The sequence below is a fragment of the Sceloporus undulatus genome, chromosome 2 (genome assembly GCF_019175285.1).
Source record: "Sceloporus undulatus isolate JIND9_A2432 ecotype Alabama chromosome 2, SceUnd_v1.1, whole genome shotgun sequence".
Taxonomy (NCBI): domain Eukaryota; kingdom Metazoa; phylum Chordata; class Lepidosauria; order Squamata; family Phrynosomatidae; genus Sceloporus; species Sceloporus undulatus.
The window spans coordinates 13102177-13117830 of record NC_056523.1 but is presented as its reverse complement, the minus strand read 5'-3'; the positions used below and the strand labels follow the sequence as shown (position 1 = coordinate 13117830).

The 15654-nt window shown below is 42.9% G+C and overlaps 2 protein-coding genes across 5 annotated transcripts in view; one reads left to right on the top strand and one right to left on the bottom strand.

Moving 5' to 3' along the window:
* Window positions 1-15654, bottom strand: part of LOC121921989 (zinc finger protein RFP-like) — an 85932-nt gene that overhangs the window by 52603 nt on the left and 17675 nt on the right. The gene's annotated exons all lie outside the window — the stretch shown is intronic.
* LOC121921965 (zinc finger protein RFP-like) overlaps window positions 1-15654 on the top strand; it is a 20837-nt gene extending 5183 nt beyond the window's left edge. For all 4 annotated transcript variants that reach the window (XM_042450764.1, XM_042450766.1, XM_042450768.1 and 1 more), the window contains exons 3-9: window positions 3443-3906; window positions 4778-4873; window positions 6039-6269; window positions 9531-9553; window positions 10137-10255; window positions 12882-12914; window positions 14956-15654. In XM_042450764.1, the coding sequence (XP_042306698.1) occupies window positions 3496-3906; window positions 4778-4873; window positions 6039-6269; window positions 9531-9553; window positions 10137-10255; window positions 12882-12914; window positions 14956-15482 (1440 nt within the window). In that variant the 5' untranslated portion in view covers window positions 3443-3495 and the 3' untranslated portion in view covers window positions 15483-15654. The remainder of the gene's footprint in view (window positions 1-3442; window positions 3907-4777; window positions 4874-6038; window positions 6270-9530; window positions 9554-10136; window positions 10256-12881; window positions 12915-14955) is intronic.

Genomic DNA, 15654 nt, shown 5'->3' with positions numbered 1-15654 from the left:
GGACACAAAAGGAGAAGGGAGTGGTGGCAGGGAAGGAGATGAGATCCAGCAGTTCTTCTCTACCTCCAAGGCCTGGATCAGGGGCTTGGCTTCTTAATGGATGGTTAATCTTCTTCCAGGGAGGCCTGTTGGAGCTAGCCTGCCGCTCTAGTAGGATAATACATATAAAATGCATAGAAATATAGGAAATGATTCAAATAAAACAATAATTCCAAGCATGCGCTCTGAGTGCACCTGAATGTGTGTGTGTGTGTGTGTGTGTTGTGCACACAGATTTAAAATGAACCCCCATTTCAAGTTTTGCCACAGTCTGAATCCTGTCCTTTTAAATTTGTACACTACAATCCAGTATCCTATCCTATAGTGTGTGTGTGTAGAATTTAGGAAGGTCTGCACTCGAGTTCTCTGCCCCACCCCCAATTGCTGAATATTCCTGATCCTGAGTTTTCCTAATGTGAGAAATGCCAATCTTTTGCAGAATCCTACTTTTGGTGATTAGGCGTTTTGAACTTTTAGCTCCCATTTTCCTGACCCCTGCCTTCAAAGTTTTCCTTCCAAAGAGGGCAAAGCCTCACTTTGTACATGTTGCCTGAAGCTGGGCTAAACTGAACAAACCAATCTTAACCATTGTACCTCTATTGCCTTTGTAAACCTTGGTTCTTAAGTTCAATGGTTTAACATCTGTTTTCTTGTTGCTGATTGCCTTCACCTCAGGTTAGATTTATGGTGATCTTATGAATGAGATACCTCCAAGAGACCTGGTCATGCAGGCCTGCTCAGGTCTTACAAACTCAGGGCTGTGGCTTCTGATTGACTCAATCCACTATCTTTGCCATCTTTGTCTTTTCCTACTGCCTTCCACTTTACCAAACATTAGTCATGTCCCATAATATGGCCAAGTTATGACAGCCTCAGTTTAGACCTCTTAGCTTCTAGTGAGAATTAAGCTTGATTTGCTCAAAAATCAATTCAAATCCATCAAAAATCCATTCATCTGCCTTTTGAGCAGTTTGTGGAATCTGTGGAACTCCAGCAGCCCTTTTCAGATTAATAAATTCTTGTCCTGTCGGATTTCTTTACTGTCCACCTTTTACCACCATATGAAGGATGATATCACACAGGAGAGATGTCTCTCCATTTCGAAAGAAAAGAAAGTAGGGCCAATTCGAAAATGAATACTATTACGCGAATGGTGATCAAATGCACAGAAGAACACACTGCCCATCCCAAAGCCAAAGTAGTGTGAATGCAAAAGAAATTACAGTTGGCCCTTCTTATACACAGATTTTTTTTATACGCAGATTAAAGCGTACACGGTTTGAAAATGTTCAAATATCAAACCTTGATTTCAATTTTTTATAAGGGACACCATTTTTCTATGTCATTATATTTAATACGACTTGAGCACACACGGATTTTGTTACACATGGGGGATCTTGGAATCAAACCCTAGCGCATAACAAGGGTCCACTGTATCATATGAATACGCACCCTTCGTAGTGTAGAATTCGAATTAGCATCCCTGCACAGTGAGGGCAGAATCGGCTTGTGGCCTTTTTCCACTTCCGGCGGGGCTTGCCTCCGGTTCCCGTGGTTTTGCCTTGTTTCACATTATTTCTTCATTCATTACCCCTTATTTCACTTTATTACACAATTCACATTACTTGCTCATTCATTATCCCTTATTTCACGTTATTTAGGCAATTCACGTTATTTGTTAATTCATTATCCTTTATTTCACGTTATTTAGGCAATTCACCAACTCAAAAATCAGTCCAAAGCAACCTTGTGCTTGGTTTGAGCATTGAACTATGGCTCTAGAAGGCAGGGATGGAATCCCACTGGGTGACCTGGTGTAAGTCACACTCTCTCAGTTTCCTCAGAAAATGGCAATGGCAAACCCCATCTGAATAAACCTGCCAAGAAAACCCAAAAAGTGGGGTGGGACTATGTCTGTGCCTTTAAGTCTCCAACTATGTGGGGAATGGGGGTAGAGAAGGAGTCCCTCCATTTGGGAGAGCTTTGCTGCAGTGTGTCAGAATTTGTGGGGGGCCTGGGTCCTCTCTGGTTCTAACCAGGCCCATTGAAGCCAATGGCACTGCCTCCTCACCATGAGTCGGAAGAGGGAAAGGGGAGGGGAAGCTGTCCAGGAACCAGAGCTGGTGACTAAGGCTACATCCACACTGGAGAAATAACCCAGTGTGGCACCGCTTTAACTGTTTGTGGCTCAAGGCTATGGAATTCTGGGAGTTGGAGTTTTTATTTATTTATATTTCCCGCCTCTCGCTGTGGATGAGCCCAGAGTGATGCTCCTGAGGGGAGGAAAACATACCCCTATTCCCTAGGCTGCCCCACTCCATTCTCCACCCAAGGGAAGAGGAATGAGGGAAGAAGAACTCTTTGGGGCTAATTAAAAAAAGGGGGTCTCTATTTTTGAAGCCCCCTGGCACTGGAGGAAGGAAGGCAAAAAGGTACCTGAGGGCACAAGGGGCCAGGAGCAGGGCAAGCTCCAAGAGCTTGCAGGAGGCCTATTGGAGAGCCTCCTCACTGCTCTTTCCTATCAAAAACAGCTGCTTTTCCTCCTGGCTGCCGGGGAAGACCTAGGAGCCCCAAAACAAAAATGGAGGATCATGGGAATTGATGTGGTGAATACCAAGGACACAGCAGATATGCATATCACACCAAACAACACCACATTGAATGTGAAGTATCCTGGGAATAGGATTTGTGAATTCGCTTGTTCAGCGAATTTACTTAATTTTGGATTGCTGTATTTCTTCAAGTGGTCATCTGCGAATTCACACAAATCCCGCCCATTCTCCTTTCAGCATCTTGCTCAATTTGCTAGCTTCTGCTGTAGCTTTTCGCACGGCATACTTGGAACTGGAGTAAAGTGGGACCAACAGGGACAATATATTGGGGGGGGGGGGGGCTACCGCCCAAAAGTTGCAAACTAAAGTTTTGCCTAGAGATTCTAGAAGTTTGCGAGCTCACTGCATAGACGCAGTAAAAACTCCATTTGTGTGAATTCACAGATGACCACTCAAAGAAATACTGTTATGGGTAAGCAACTGTCCTTCTTCCGTGGTTTACGATCATAGCTTCCTCCTCTCAAGTTTATCCACACACCACTACCAACAAGCCTGCAAGGTAGACCAGGCTGAGAAAGCTCAACTGGCTCTTGCTCACCATGTGAATTTTACAGTTCAGTGAGGGCTTGAATTCCAGTTATTACACCATGCTGCCTCTCCATTATAAAATGGCTTTATACCAATTGGTGATAACATAATCTGTATATCTGTATGTTGGAACCAGAGTTGCAAAGCCTTATTGTATTGTTCAACTCCCAGAATCCCCAGCCACCATAAAGTTTCTAGCTCTTGTCACTAGTATGCCTTTCAAAACATGAACTAACATGCCCCTGTTCTGTTTTCTCTGCAAGGTGGTGACTCCTCCTGAAGAAGGACATTTACCTCTACCTGAAGGAGTGAAGCCATGGCTGCAGAGAATTCCAGGAAGAGATTTCGCGAGGAAGCAACTTGCCCCATCTGCCTCAATTACTTCACGAGCCCCATGATGCTCGAATGCGGGCACAACTTCTGTGAAATCTGCATCCGTCGATGCTGGCAGAAGCCTGATATACCAACCCAGTGCCCACAGTGCCGAGGGCCTGTGAAGAAACACTTCAAGCCCAACCGGTGCCTCATGAACATGGTTGAAATCCTGAATGACTGGGATATGGAGAGTGAGGGACACAGCTTGCCCTCTGAATGCCAGCAACACCAACATCTCCTGTCTCTCTTCTGCAAAGAGGATCAAGCCCTGCTTTGTGGGGATTGTGAGGGCTCCCAGGAGCACCTGGGTCACAACATGGCCCCCATGGAAGAAGCCGCCCAGGAGTACAAGGTGAGAGCTCTGCTACTGAGGCTTATGTTGGCTACTAAAGTCCAAGCCCGCCAGTGCTCAAATCCACACTCCTGACTTGCAAAGGGATGTAGTCACACCTTTGAGACAAACTGAAAGAAAGAAGCTGGTTGTATGAGCATTTGTCAACTTGACCCTACTTCCTCAGGTGCATGCACCCACAACATGGATGTAGAAAGCCAATTGCAATCTGAAAACACGTGGGGAATTCAAGTTGGGAGAAGCTGCTAAGCATGCAACATCAATGGATCTCACACTTTGGTCCTCCAGATTTTTGTATTTCAGTTCCTAGATGCCCCAGCCAGCAGGGAAGAAGTAAAGGATTCTGGGAATTGAAGTACATAATATCTGGAAGGCCAAAAATTGAGAACCATTGCATTGCATCACCTTGGCTTTGAACTGAAATGTCAAGAAGGGAGAAAGTATTCAGTCCAATTGTGTTCCTACATTTTAAGAAATAGTTTGAAGTAGTGGTTTGAGCTTTGGACCTGTGACTGGAGACCAGTGTTCGAATCCTGGGTAGGTCATGAGAATCTTGAGTAAATCACATTCTCTCAGCCTCAGAGGATGGCAATGGCAAACTCCCTCTGAAGAAACGTGCCAAGAAAACACCATTATAGATTCACTTTAGGGTCACCATAAGATGGAAACAACGTGAAGGCACACAACAACAAAATGGAAACATTGCAAAATAAAATAAAACAAATGAAAATTCAAAACAGTTCTGGTCCCAAACATTTTGGTTAAAGGAGACTCAACCTGTAATTCAGCTCCATGTTAAGTACTGTATACTGTATATGCCATAATTGTATAAAATGCCCTAAATAATTTATTATTTATTTTTTATTTTCAGGATCAGATGTGGAATTTACTGGAGATTTTAAGGAAGGCAAAAGCAAGCATTTTGGATTATAGAGGTAGCACAGAAAGTCAAGGAGAAGACATGAATGTAAGTATCACCATTTCAGTAGCATATTAATACTGGATGATGGGATGTGTAACACAGCTGGTGAAAGGTTGTTTCGTTTTTCTGGTTCCAGCTATTTTGGCTGTCCACAGAGTCCTCAGCACTCTTTTCCAGCACCACAGCTCAATTGGAATATAATTTGTTCCTGGTGACTTGTTTTTCGACATATGATGGTTAATGGAGTGCATCAGGGAATTTCAAAAGATCCATATGTGCTTTAAAGACTACAGCAAAGCCTTTGACTGCATAGCTGAGGCTTCTGGGAGCTGAAGCCCAAAATCTCTTACATGGCACAGTTTGGGGACCACTGGCATAGATCATAAAAGAGTATGGATCATCTTTAAAGACATGGGAGTGCCAACAGATCTGATAGTCTTGATGAGGAATCTGTACTCAGGACAAGAGGCTACAGTCAGAACAGAACACAGAGAAACAGTAGGTTCCCAACTGGTAAAGGAGTCAGACAAGGCTGCTTCTTTTCAGGAGGATAGGAGGAAAAACAATTCATTTGAGATGTGGAGAAAAGTGCTAAGCATTCTATGGACAACCAAAAAGAGAAACAAATGGGTCCTAGAGCAGATCAAACCGGAAATCTCCCTGGAGACCAAGATGACAAAACTCAGGTTGTCGTACAGTACTTTGGACACACCATGAGAAGGCATGAATCACTGGAAAAAACAACAATGCTAGGAAAGGTAGGGGAAAAGAAAGGAAGGTTGCATGCGAGATGATTGAACTCTATTAAAGAGACCACCAGTATGAGTTTGCTGGAGTTGGGCAGAGCAGTGAGGACAGGGGGTCTTGGAGATGCATCATCAGCAGGGTCCCCCAGATGCAAGGGCCATCCCTAGAGTGGGTGCTCCTTTTTCTTGCTGAACACTCTTTCCTTGCTGTAAATGGGCATCCTCTCTGTGAAGGTTAGATGTGCCCAGCATGTGGTCCTTTTTGAGGGTTATGACTCCCAGAATCCCATAGCCAACATGGCCACTTGGAGGATTGAGGGAGCTACAGTCCCAAAGAAGGAATTCAGGTGTGTCTTTCCAATTTCATTTTATATCTACCTTTTTGATATTGCAGAGGCAGTGACTGCCTCCATAACCTTGTCTTTATTGAAATCTTTCCCTCTGCCTTTTGTTGCTCTGTGCAGGAAAGAATAAAAGGCGAGATGCTAATGATTACTGATTTCTTCCATAACCTGCGCAAGTTTCTGGAAGAGCAGGAGAAGCTTCTGCTGACCCAGATTGTTGAAGTAGAAACAGAGACTAGACGGAGAAGGGATGACCATCTGGTCAAAATATCCAGTGAGCTCTCATCTCTTGAAAGGCTCATCCTGAGGTTGGAGAAGAAGTGCCAGCAGCCAGCAAGTGAGCTCCTACAGGTGAGAATCCTGGGGATTCTGGGTGTTTCACCCCATAGTGTAACCTTTCCAAGTTCTGAATGGCAAACTAGAGAGAATTCATATTTACCTACTGATAGAATTGGAGTTGTTTCTCTGTTATTTCTAATAGCTTTTCTTCTAATGGCCTTTGATTTATTTTACCTGTTAAAATATTTGTTGTTGTTGTTTTTATGTGCTTTCAAGTAATAGTGATCCTAAGGCTAATGTAGGTGAGTTTTCTCGGCAAGATTTGTTCAGAGGAGGTTTGCCTCCTCTGTCTTCCCCTGAGGCTGAGAGCATATGACTTGCCCAAGGTCACCCAGTGAGTTCCCATATCTGTGCAAGGATTCGAACTCTGATCTCCAGAGTCATGGTCCAACATCAAACCACTGTGCCAGTCTTGCTCCTACATAATGTGATATATTGCCAATGGAACTCAAGTCTAAACATGACATTCATTTATGTTTTGTATACACACTTGTAAACATAGCCCAAAAACATAGTACAGTGGTACCTCGGGATACGAAATACCCAGGTTACGAAATTTCCGGGATACGAAAAAATCCCATAGGAAATAATTGTTCCGGGTTACAAATGTTTTTTCGGGTTACGAAAAAAATTTTGGTGCTTTTTTCGGCTTTTTCGCACGGAATCGCGGCTTTTCCCCATTAGCGCCTATGGCATTTCGGCTTACGAAGGCTTTTCGGGTTACGAAAGCGGCCGCGGAACGAATTAATTTCGTAACCCGAGGAAGCACTGTATTAATATAGTAGTATATATTAGGAGTATAAGGGTTATAAACCCATAATCATAGCACCCTGGCTCTCCAAACTATTTGTGTTATGTGCTTTCAAGTCATTTCCAACTTACGGCAAACCTAAAGCAAACCTATCATGGTGTTTTCTTGGCAAGATTTGTTCAGAGGATGTTTGCAATTGCCTTCAACGTAGGAAGTGAACCCTGACTCCAGAATCGTAGTCCAACACTCAAACCAGTACATCATACTGGCTCCAAAATATTCATACTTCACCCCATATCCAAGTTTCTCAGAGTGGCACCCAACTGTTTAGAACAGTTACAACAAGAATTTTGAAAAATTGAAAGCAACACAATTAAGGGCTCCTGGAAGTAAATCCTAACAGATACCAAGGGCCTATTTAATCTATGAAATATTGAATAAATTAGGCCCTGAAGGCTTAAAAGAAAAAGACTTGTTTGACTTGTTGCCAGAATGAGCACTTGGTCTGCTAAGGCTTCATATCCTGGGCTTTGTGCCTTTCGCTGCACTCACTCTTGCAACATGAAGTGGACTTAGGCAGACTGTTGGTTTAATCCATAAGGGTTGCTGTTCTGTCCATTCACCGCGTGAAAAACAAGAGACAGGGTCTTTCAGTCTGTGGACAGTCCTATTCTGGCCTGGAGAGGGTCCAAAGAGGACAGCCTACCCCTGGAGTCAGGGAGGTGAGGTCCTTTCATGCCCCTTCAAGAAATTAATCTACTTGGCAGCCTGTCCTTGCTGCAAATAGAGAGAGAAGATGGATCCATCTATAGTTCTTTTTTCCTAGGAGCAGCAGCAGTCATGACTCGCACCTGGAGCTCAGAGTGCATTTGTTTCTTGGAGGGGAGGGGAAAACATGTTAGGCAATGGGCTGCTTGAGGCAAATGTTTAAAGTGCTTTTATTTACTTTAAGCACAATGGACAAATGAAAGGAATAATTTAAATGTAGATTAAGTCAAAGGTTTCTTGATAATAAAGTGTAATCTTAAGCATTTGTCCTGCTCAGTGTTCTGTAAGAACATTGCAAGCCAACAAGGCATTGTGATGAAGATCCTCAAAAAATATGGTTGACTACATAATAAACTACAGTACAGTGCGCCCGCATCATACGTAGGTTTGAGCATATGCTCAAAGCTGTGGAGAGCCGTTCGAGAGCACACGAGGCGGCATGTCCCATTCAAATGAATGGGGTGCACGTGCATGCTCTGCCACGCCACTGCACCACCACCGCATGCACAAGCCCCATTCAAGGGCGCACTGTATAAGTAATATAGATGTAACTAAGCCATATGAAATTAATTTTTACGAGTGTTTTTAGCATTTAGTTCATAATGTCCTATGTTTTTGTGAAGTTGAAGGCTTTCACAGCCGGCATCCATAGGTTTTTGTGGGTTTTTCGGGAAGAGTTTATTCCTGATGTTTTGCCAGCAGCTGTTGCTGGCATCCTCAGAGAATGTTTTGGCGAAACTTTAATCAGGAATAAATTCTTCTAGCACACAGCCTTAAACACCCCCAAACCCCACAAAAATCCTGTGTTTCTTTGAATGGCCTAACTTTGTGGCAATGTATGTGGCCCCATACAATCCGCCCCGCACACTCAGAACATCTGGGCAGCAGCTGCTGAGGGTACCTGGGGCAAGATTAACCTCCACAGTAAGGAGGACATTCACCATCTCGGCCCCAACCCTCTGGAATACGCTGCCCATAGAGCTCCGCTCGGCTACCTCCCTAGCCCAGTTCAGGAAGGACCTAAAAACCTTCCTGTTTAGGCGAGCATTCCCCGATACAAGTTCTAGATAGTCCCCCCCCCCCCCAACAGCCAAAGACATGTTGGCTAGTATGTGATTTTAATGTATATTTTAAGATGTTTTTATTGTTTTGCATATTGTATTTTGCTTTGTATTTTGTATGTGTTTTTATGTTGTACACCACCCTGATTGGAAGAAGGGCGGTATAGAAATAAAGCAATTATTATTATTATTATTATTATTATTATTATTATGACATCTGGTCACCCTGACTTGGCGCTATGGTTCCATTTAACAAACGTATTTGCATCCTCTGGAATCCTTGGGCTCATAGTCTGGGGAGGCACTAGATCTCTCTGGTTGAAGATTTTAAAGACCCTTCCCCAAACTGCAGGTCCCAGATTCCATGGGATGGAACCAGTGGAGTTGTAACACTATAATGGTGTCATGTGAAAGGGGCCCCTCTCCGTATCCTTATAGCCTCTGCAATTGGTTACTGCTAACTGGCTTGTGGAGTGGAGAAGGGTGGGAACCCTCATTATTCTCTAATCTCTCACATTGTCTGACCCACCAACATGATGGGAGGTCAATGCTTCTGAGATTAAAGCAGATTACTTGGGGAGTCGTTATGGTGCTTTCTGAGACTTACTGTAGCTTGCCCTATCTGACTACTTAAACGTCATCTTTTTGGGTGTCTTACTTCTCTCTTTTTCTCTCTCTCCCTTTTTCTTGTAGAACATTCAAACCACCTTGGTAAAGTAAGTGGACCCCCTTGATCTTTCTTCATGTTTCATGAGGTTGGGAATGATATGGTTAGCAACTGACATGTGTGGCCATGCTGGTGTGGTAAATCCAAAGGCATGCTCAATTTTAACCCAAGAAGAAAGAATTTAAAGACACCAACTCTTTCAAGTTGCATAACTTGTATAAATAAAACAAAATGTTTACACAAATGGCTAGATGGATTTATAGCAAATTTGAAAGGTACAGTATATCTGAGATTATATGACTTAAAATACACACTGTATTATATAGGCAAAATCCACTTTGGGGGGGGGTCATTAATGGGGCACCCCACTGCTTTTTGGGGTGGTGTCTGGATGGGTTGGACCAAATTGGAAGGGTATGTTTGGAATGGTAAGACTAAAATAAAAGCTAAATAGCATACATGAAATCCACTCTGTGGGGTTCTTGGTAATTAACCTAAGTCAAGCTAAAAATGTTGCTTGTATTTTAACAAAACTATGTTAATATATACATCGGGTGGGAATGCTGTTCTAAGCATTTCTGCTCTGGGGATTGTGGGATGGACAAGTTAACTTCTCTCCTCCCCTACTCAAGGTATAAGGAGAGACAGAAGTTTGAGACTCCAGAGGTTTTTCCTCCCGAGCTGAAATTAAGGACTTGGGAATTCGTTGACATCCACCATTTTATTCAGGCAGTTATGAAACAGTTCAAAGGTAAAGGAGAATGGCAACAAGACCTTTGTTCTCATTATGTTACTTTCTGGAGTTCTTTTGCACTATGCAAGTTATAGTGCTTTCTTCTGCATGGTGTCACTTCCACTCCCAGTCTCTACTGTTTCTACCATGTTGACAAATTCTTCCCTATTGCTTGTAGTCAGAACTAAAGTAGTTACATCCCTTTATTGCTTATTCTACTTTCTGATAAATGAAGTTATCAACATGACTTCATCTTCCCCCAGCCTCTTCCAGAAATGGTTTAGCATCTCCTTAACCTTTTATTTGAAACTAGATGCAACAGTGCCTTCAATTAGATGCCAAAACATCATGAGTAGACTCTTTTATGAGCAAGCTCAGAGTGTACTCAGGGTGGCAAAAATTACTGAGGAAGAACACACAAGCTAGGAGAGGCAGCAGAAGTTTGAAATGCACAGATATAGGATGGGGGACACCTGGCTGAATGTGTGAAAGGGATCTGGGAGTCGACCATAAGTTGAACATGAGTCAACAGTGTGATGCAGCAGCTAAAAAGGCCAATGCTATTTTAGGCTGCATCAATAAAAGTATAGTGTCTAGATCAAGGGAAGTAATAGTGCCACTATATTCTGCTTTGGTCAGGCCCCACCTAGAATATTGTGTCCAGTTCTGGGCACCACAGTTCAAAAAGGACATTGAGAAACTGGAGTGTGTCCAAAGGAGTGTGACTAAAATGGTGAAGGGTCTGGAAACCATGCCCTATGAGGAACGCCTTAGGGAGCTGGCGATGTTTAGCCTGGAGAAAAGAAGATTAAGAGGGATATGATAGCCCTGTTTAAATATTTGAAGGGATGTCATATTGAGGCGGGAGCAAGCTTGTTTTCTGCTGTTCCAGAGAACAGAACCCGGAACAATGGATGCAAGCTCCAAGAAAAGAGATTCCACCTTAACATTAGGAAGAACTTTTTGAGGAGATTTTTAGAGCTTTTGCAGCTCAGTTCTGACATGAGTGTGGGTCCAATGATGCAAATTCATGTCATAATGTGAATGTTTTCAGATGCGATTCCTTTCTATGGGCGCTTCTATGGCGCTTCCCCAGTGATTCCAAAGTGACCCCTCATTTTGGTGAAATCAGAAAAAAGGGAATTCACAGAATTCGCTTTGAAGCTCACTTCGATTTCACTTCGAATTGGTCTGGTGTGGAAAATCACTCCGATGTCGCCCCCTCCTTGGCCCCCTGTGTCCTGCTCCTTCATCCCCTGACTGCTCCTTCATCCCGATGAAGGATGACAGCGTCCAGATCCCCACTGAGCATGCGCAAGGGTGCTGATTTGAATCATTGAACCCTCAAAGTATGTTCCAGTGTGGTAATACAATGTGCACTCGCCACGCTTTGCTTGAATCTGCATCACGTGACTTGCTTGGAATCAAACTGGCTCCACTTCCCCTTCGATTCGGAAGGGCAATGGAAAGGCAACCAGGTGTGGTAAAACATCACATTTTAACGTGAATTTGCATTGCTAGACAGGAGTGACTCCCGATCTGGTGTGAAAAAAACATTACTTTTTGCATTGCTAGAACAGGAGTGACTGCGGATCTGAGCTGCAAACCCCCCACGTGTGATAACGGCCTTAGTAAGGGCTGTTTGACAGTGGAACACACTCCTGCAGAGTGTTGAGGAGTCTCCTTCTTTAGAGGTCTTTAAACAGAAGCTGGATGGCCATCTGTCGGGAATGCTTTGACTGAGAGTTCCTGCATGGCAGGGGGTTGGACTGGATGGCCCTTGCGGTCTCTTCCAACTCTATGATTCTATGCTTCTATGCTTCTGCCTGAGACTCCTGGGAAGGACAGGATTCCACTCCCCTCTATTCTCCCCAGTTAATGGAGCGGAAACTACTGTACTTTTGTACTTTGAACTGAGTTTCCAGCAGATGGAATAAGCAGCAAGGGGGAAAATGAGAGGAGGAGGGAGGAATTGAGACATTTTGAAAGGAAACTGGGGGGAAAACGGGAGGTGACATGATCAACCATTAACTGGGACTGCCCCTGCCATATGGTTTATCATTGCTATGTACTGTATATGTATTATCCTACTTGAGAGTATGTATTTTCCCTAGAAGAAGATTAACCATCCATTATGAAGCCAAGCCCTCCCTCCAGTCCATCTGCCTTGGTCCAGGCCTCGGAGGTAGAGAGGAACTGCTGGACCTCTTACCCTTTCCCTCCACCACTCCCTTCTCCTTCTGTGTCATGTCTTTTTAGATTGTAAGCCCGAGGGCAGGGAACCGTCTAACTAAAAAGATTGCATGTACAGCGCTGATAATATGGGGATGCTGGCGTGTGTGTGTACCAAATTGGTTAAAAGCCTCATGGTGTAATAGGGCCTAAACAGACAGGCCAAAATAAAGCTGCTTTGAGTCAGTTTGGAGGTATGCTGTTTAAATGATGCATGCGTCCTAAAAGGCCAGAAGCCACGCCAAAGTCATGCTCCAGCCCTAAGGACTGGAGAGCAGCTTTGGCACAGCTTCTGGCCTCTCAAGATGTGCGTGTCATTTAAACAGCATACCTCCAAAGTGACCCAAAGCAGCTTTATTTTGGCCTGTCTGTTCAGGCCCATATTTAACTTCTGTTCTCTTTCCTTCCCCAGATGATCTAACAGCTGGACTTTCTATTCAGAAAGGTAAGTTAAAGGATCTGAGGGAGAATCAAATCTATTGGAGGCTTTTTATTTTCTTTTTGGAAGGCTGGCTGCTTGTTTGTCATTGGAAAATCTGCACTGCAGATTCTGTGACTTGTGAGTTGACTTTGAGTGGGAGGAATGTTCATGAGGGACCAATTCTCTGTCAGTTTCCATACATTCTTTTTTGGGTTTTCTGAGTGAGCCTTTGACATAAGAATTGTGCTGATGGGTCAAATTGAGGTCTAGTCCAGGATAAGGAGATCTGTGGGGGGCAATATTTCTTCTGCACTAATATTTTGGAACATCTAGGCTAAAATTTGTTGTGGATGGTGATCCACTCAATTCTCCTCCCCTTTTCTGCAAAATTCTTCTCTCCTGCTTTCTGTTAGACCAGCTGATTTACTTTAAAAAATAATTAATGGTAAAACATGACTTTAGCATGAATTCAACTTCCACCAGTCTGTTTTCCGCCAGTTGCTTGTTGACAACATCTGGAGATTTAGAACAGTTGCATCTATTTGTGATGTTGTATTAATAAAGAGTTGCCTTAATATGGTTTTTGCAGAATTTGTGGAGAAGTTAACTTTTGGATTGCAATTCCCAGAACTTCCAGGCCAGCATAACGTTTGGGATTGGTAGTCCAAAACAGAGCACAGGTTGACTATCCCTATCTGGAATTCTGAAAGACTCCAAAAGCCAAAATTGTTCACATGGGTGGCTGATAGTGCTTTCTGATGTTTCAACATACACAAACTTTTTTTTAGGCACAAAATTATTTAAAATATTTATATAAAATTTCCTTCAGGCTATGTTTATAAGGTTATATAAAAATGCATGTCATGTTTAGACTTGGGTCCCATCTCCCAGATGTCTCATGATGTACATGCATTTTCCAAAATCTAAAACAAACAAACAACAACAACAAACCTACAAATCAAAGCACTTCTGATCTAAGCATTTCATAATGGAGACTCATACACACTGGGAGTTTTCCTATGGCGCTGTACAAACAGCCAAAAAAAGTACTGAAAGCTTTTTAAAATAAACTTCAAAGCTAAAGGATATCATTAGATGCATCCGAATTGACAAGTATGTTTGCTGCTCTCATGCTTGTTTCAACCTAAAGCATACAGAAGTCATAATCTGGTGCCTGTTGGCAAATAGACAAATGTCTATTTGAGAATTCAGTTTGTTAATATGAAGAATTAATTAATTAAAGAAGGGGAAAAGGGGGACTCTTTTGAAGTTAATATGATGTAGGTTTATTCAATTGTAAAGGAAGATACATTAGTAGATATCAACACTTTTCAAATATCTTTTTGTATATAGTTGTTTGTTTTTGTCACTGTGTTTGTTTGTATGTTAATGTCATGTTGTTTAATTTTTAAAAAAGGAATGGAGCACAGCTTCCAGCCTCTTAGGAAGCATGCAGCATTTAAACAGCAGAGCTCCAGAGTGACTCGAAGCAGCTTTATTTTGGCCTGTCTGTTTGAGCCCTTAGTCTTTTAGAAAGTCACATTCTACGCTTGGCATAAAGTTCCAGTCTTAGATGTGTTCTTTAGGTTTTGACAGTTTGGCAAATGTTTTTTTAAACTACAGCTCCCAGAATCCACCAGTCGGCATGGAAACTGCTGGCTGCATTTCTCGCATTTGCAATCCAAAATTATAATCTGGCCAAGTTCTGTTGTTTTGCTTTTTAAAACCAGGTTACAGCTAGCAGAATAGTAGCCCCCCCCCATGTTTTTGGTGTTGGGTTCAGATTCAGGGGAAAATCTGCAAGAAAGATGGGAGTGTCCTAACCTCGAATGCAGTATATAGCCCCAACTAGAGACAATTGGAGCTTTGGCTAAATTGACACTTCGGTAAATTCTACTATCTGAAATGTTTTACTCTTATCAGGATTAACAATTGGATTTAGACACAGAAATTCTGCTGGTTTTAGAGAAAATGGGGTTGTGGGGAGGGTTTTTTTTACTTCAGGATTGAAATAATTCTTCCAGCTGATCCTCTCTGATCTTTTCTTTCCTTATTTCCCCTACAGCAAATCTAACTCTTGATCCAGGCACTGCTAGTCCTAATCTTATTGTGTCTGCAGATCAGAAAAGTGTGAGAGCAAAACCTCAAGACCTGGCCACAAACCAAGAGAGATTCGGAGTCACTTCTATTGTGCTCGGAAGCCCAGTGTTGACCAGAGGAAGACACTTTTGGGATGTCAGTTTGGAAGATGCGGAACATTGGGCTGTTGGGGTTGTCAGAGAATCTGCAGTGAAAGACCTTTCAGAGTTTATTATGAGACGGAGTTGTTTCAAAGCCGATTCTAAGAAAGGCATCTGGGCTCTACAGAGCCCCACTGGGAGCTGCTTGCCTCCCCAAAGCACTCAGGTCTTATCTGTGCAGAATCTTAAGAGAGTCCGAGTGACTCTGAATTACACAGGGCAGCGAGTGGCCTTTTTCAACATTGACCATGGCAAGATCATCTTTGCTTTTATGCCTGCTCCCTTCTCAGATGAGCCTATTATCCCCTTCTTTTGGCTGGGGGAAGGAGACAGTCTGATTCTCTTGCCCTAAGGTTGTGGAGCAGTGCAGGGGCTCTCTTTCACTCTGGCTACCAGAGTATTGTACCTTTGCAAAATATGCTTACAAATGGCCCTATGTGGATTGTTTATTGTACTGGTTTGTTTAAGAAATTCTCTGTAAGTAATAAATAAAAAAACATTAAAGAGTTTTTATATGATCATAA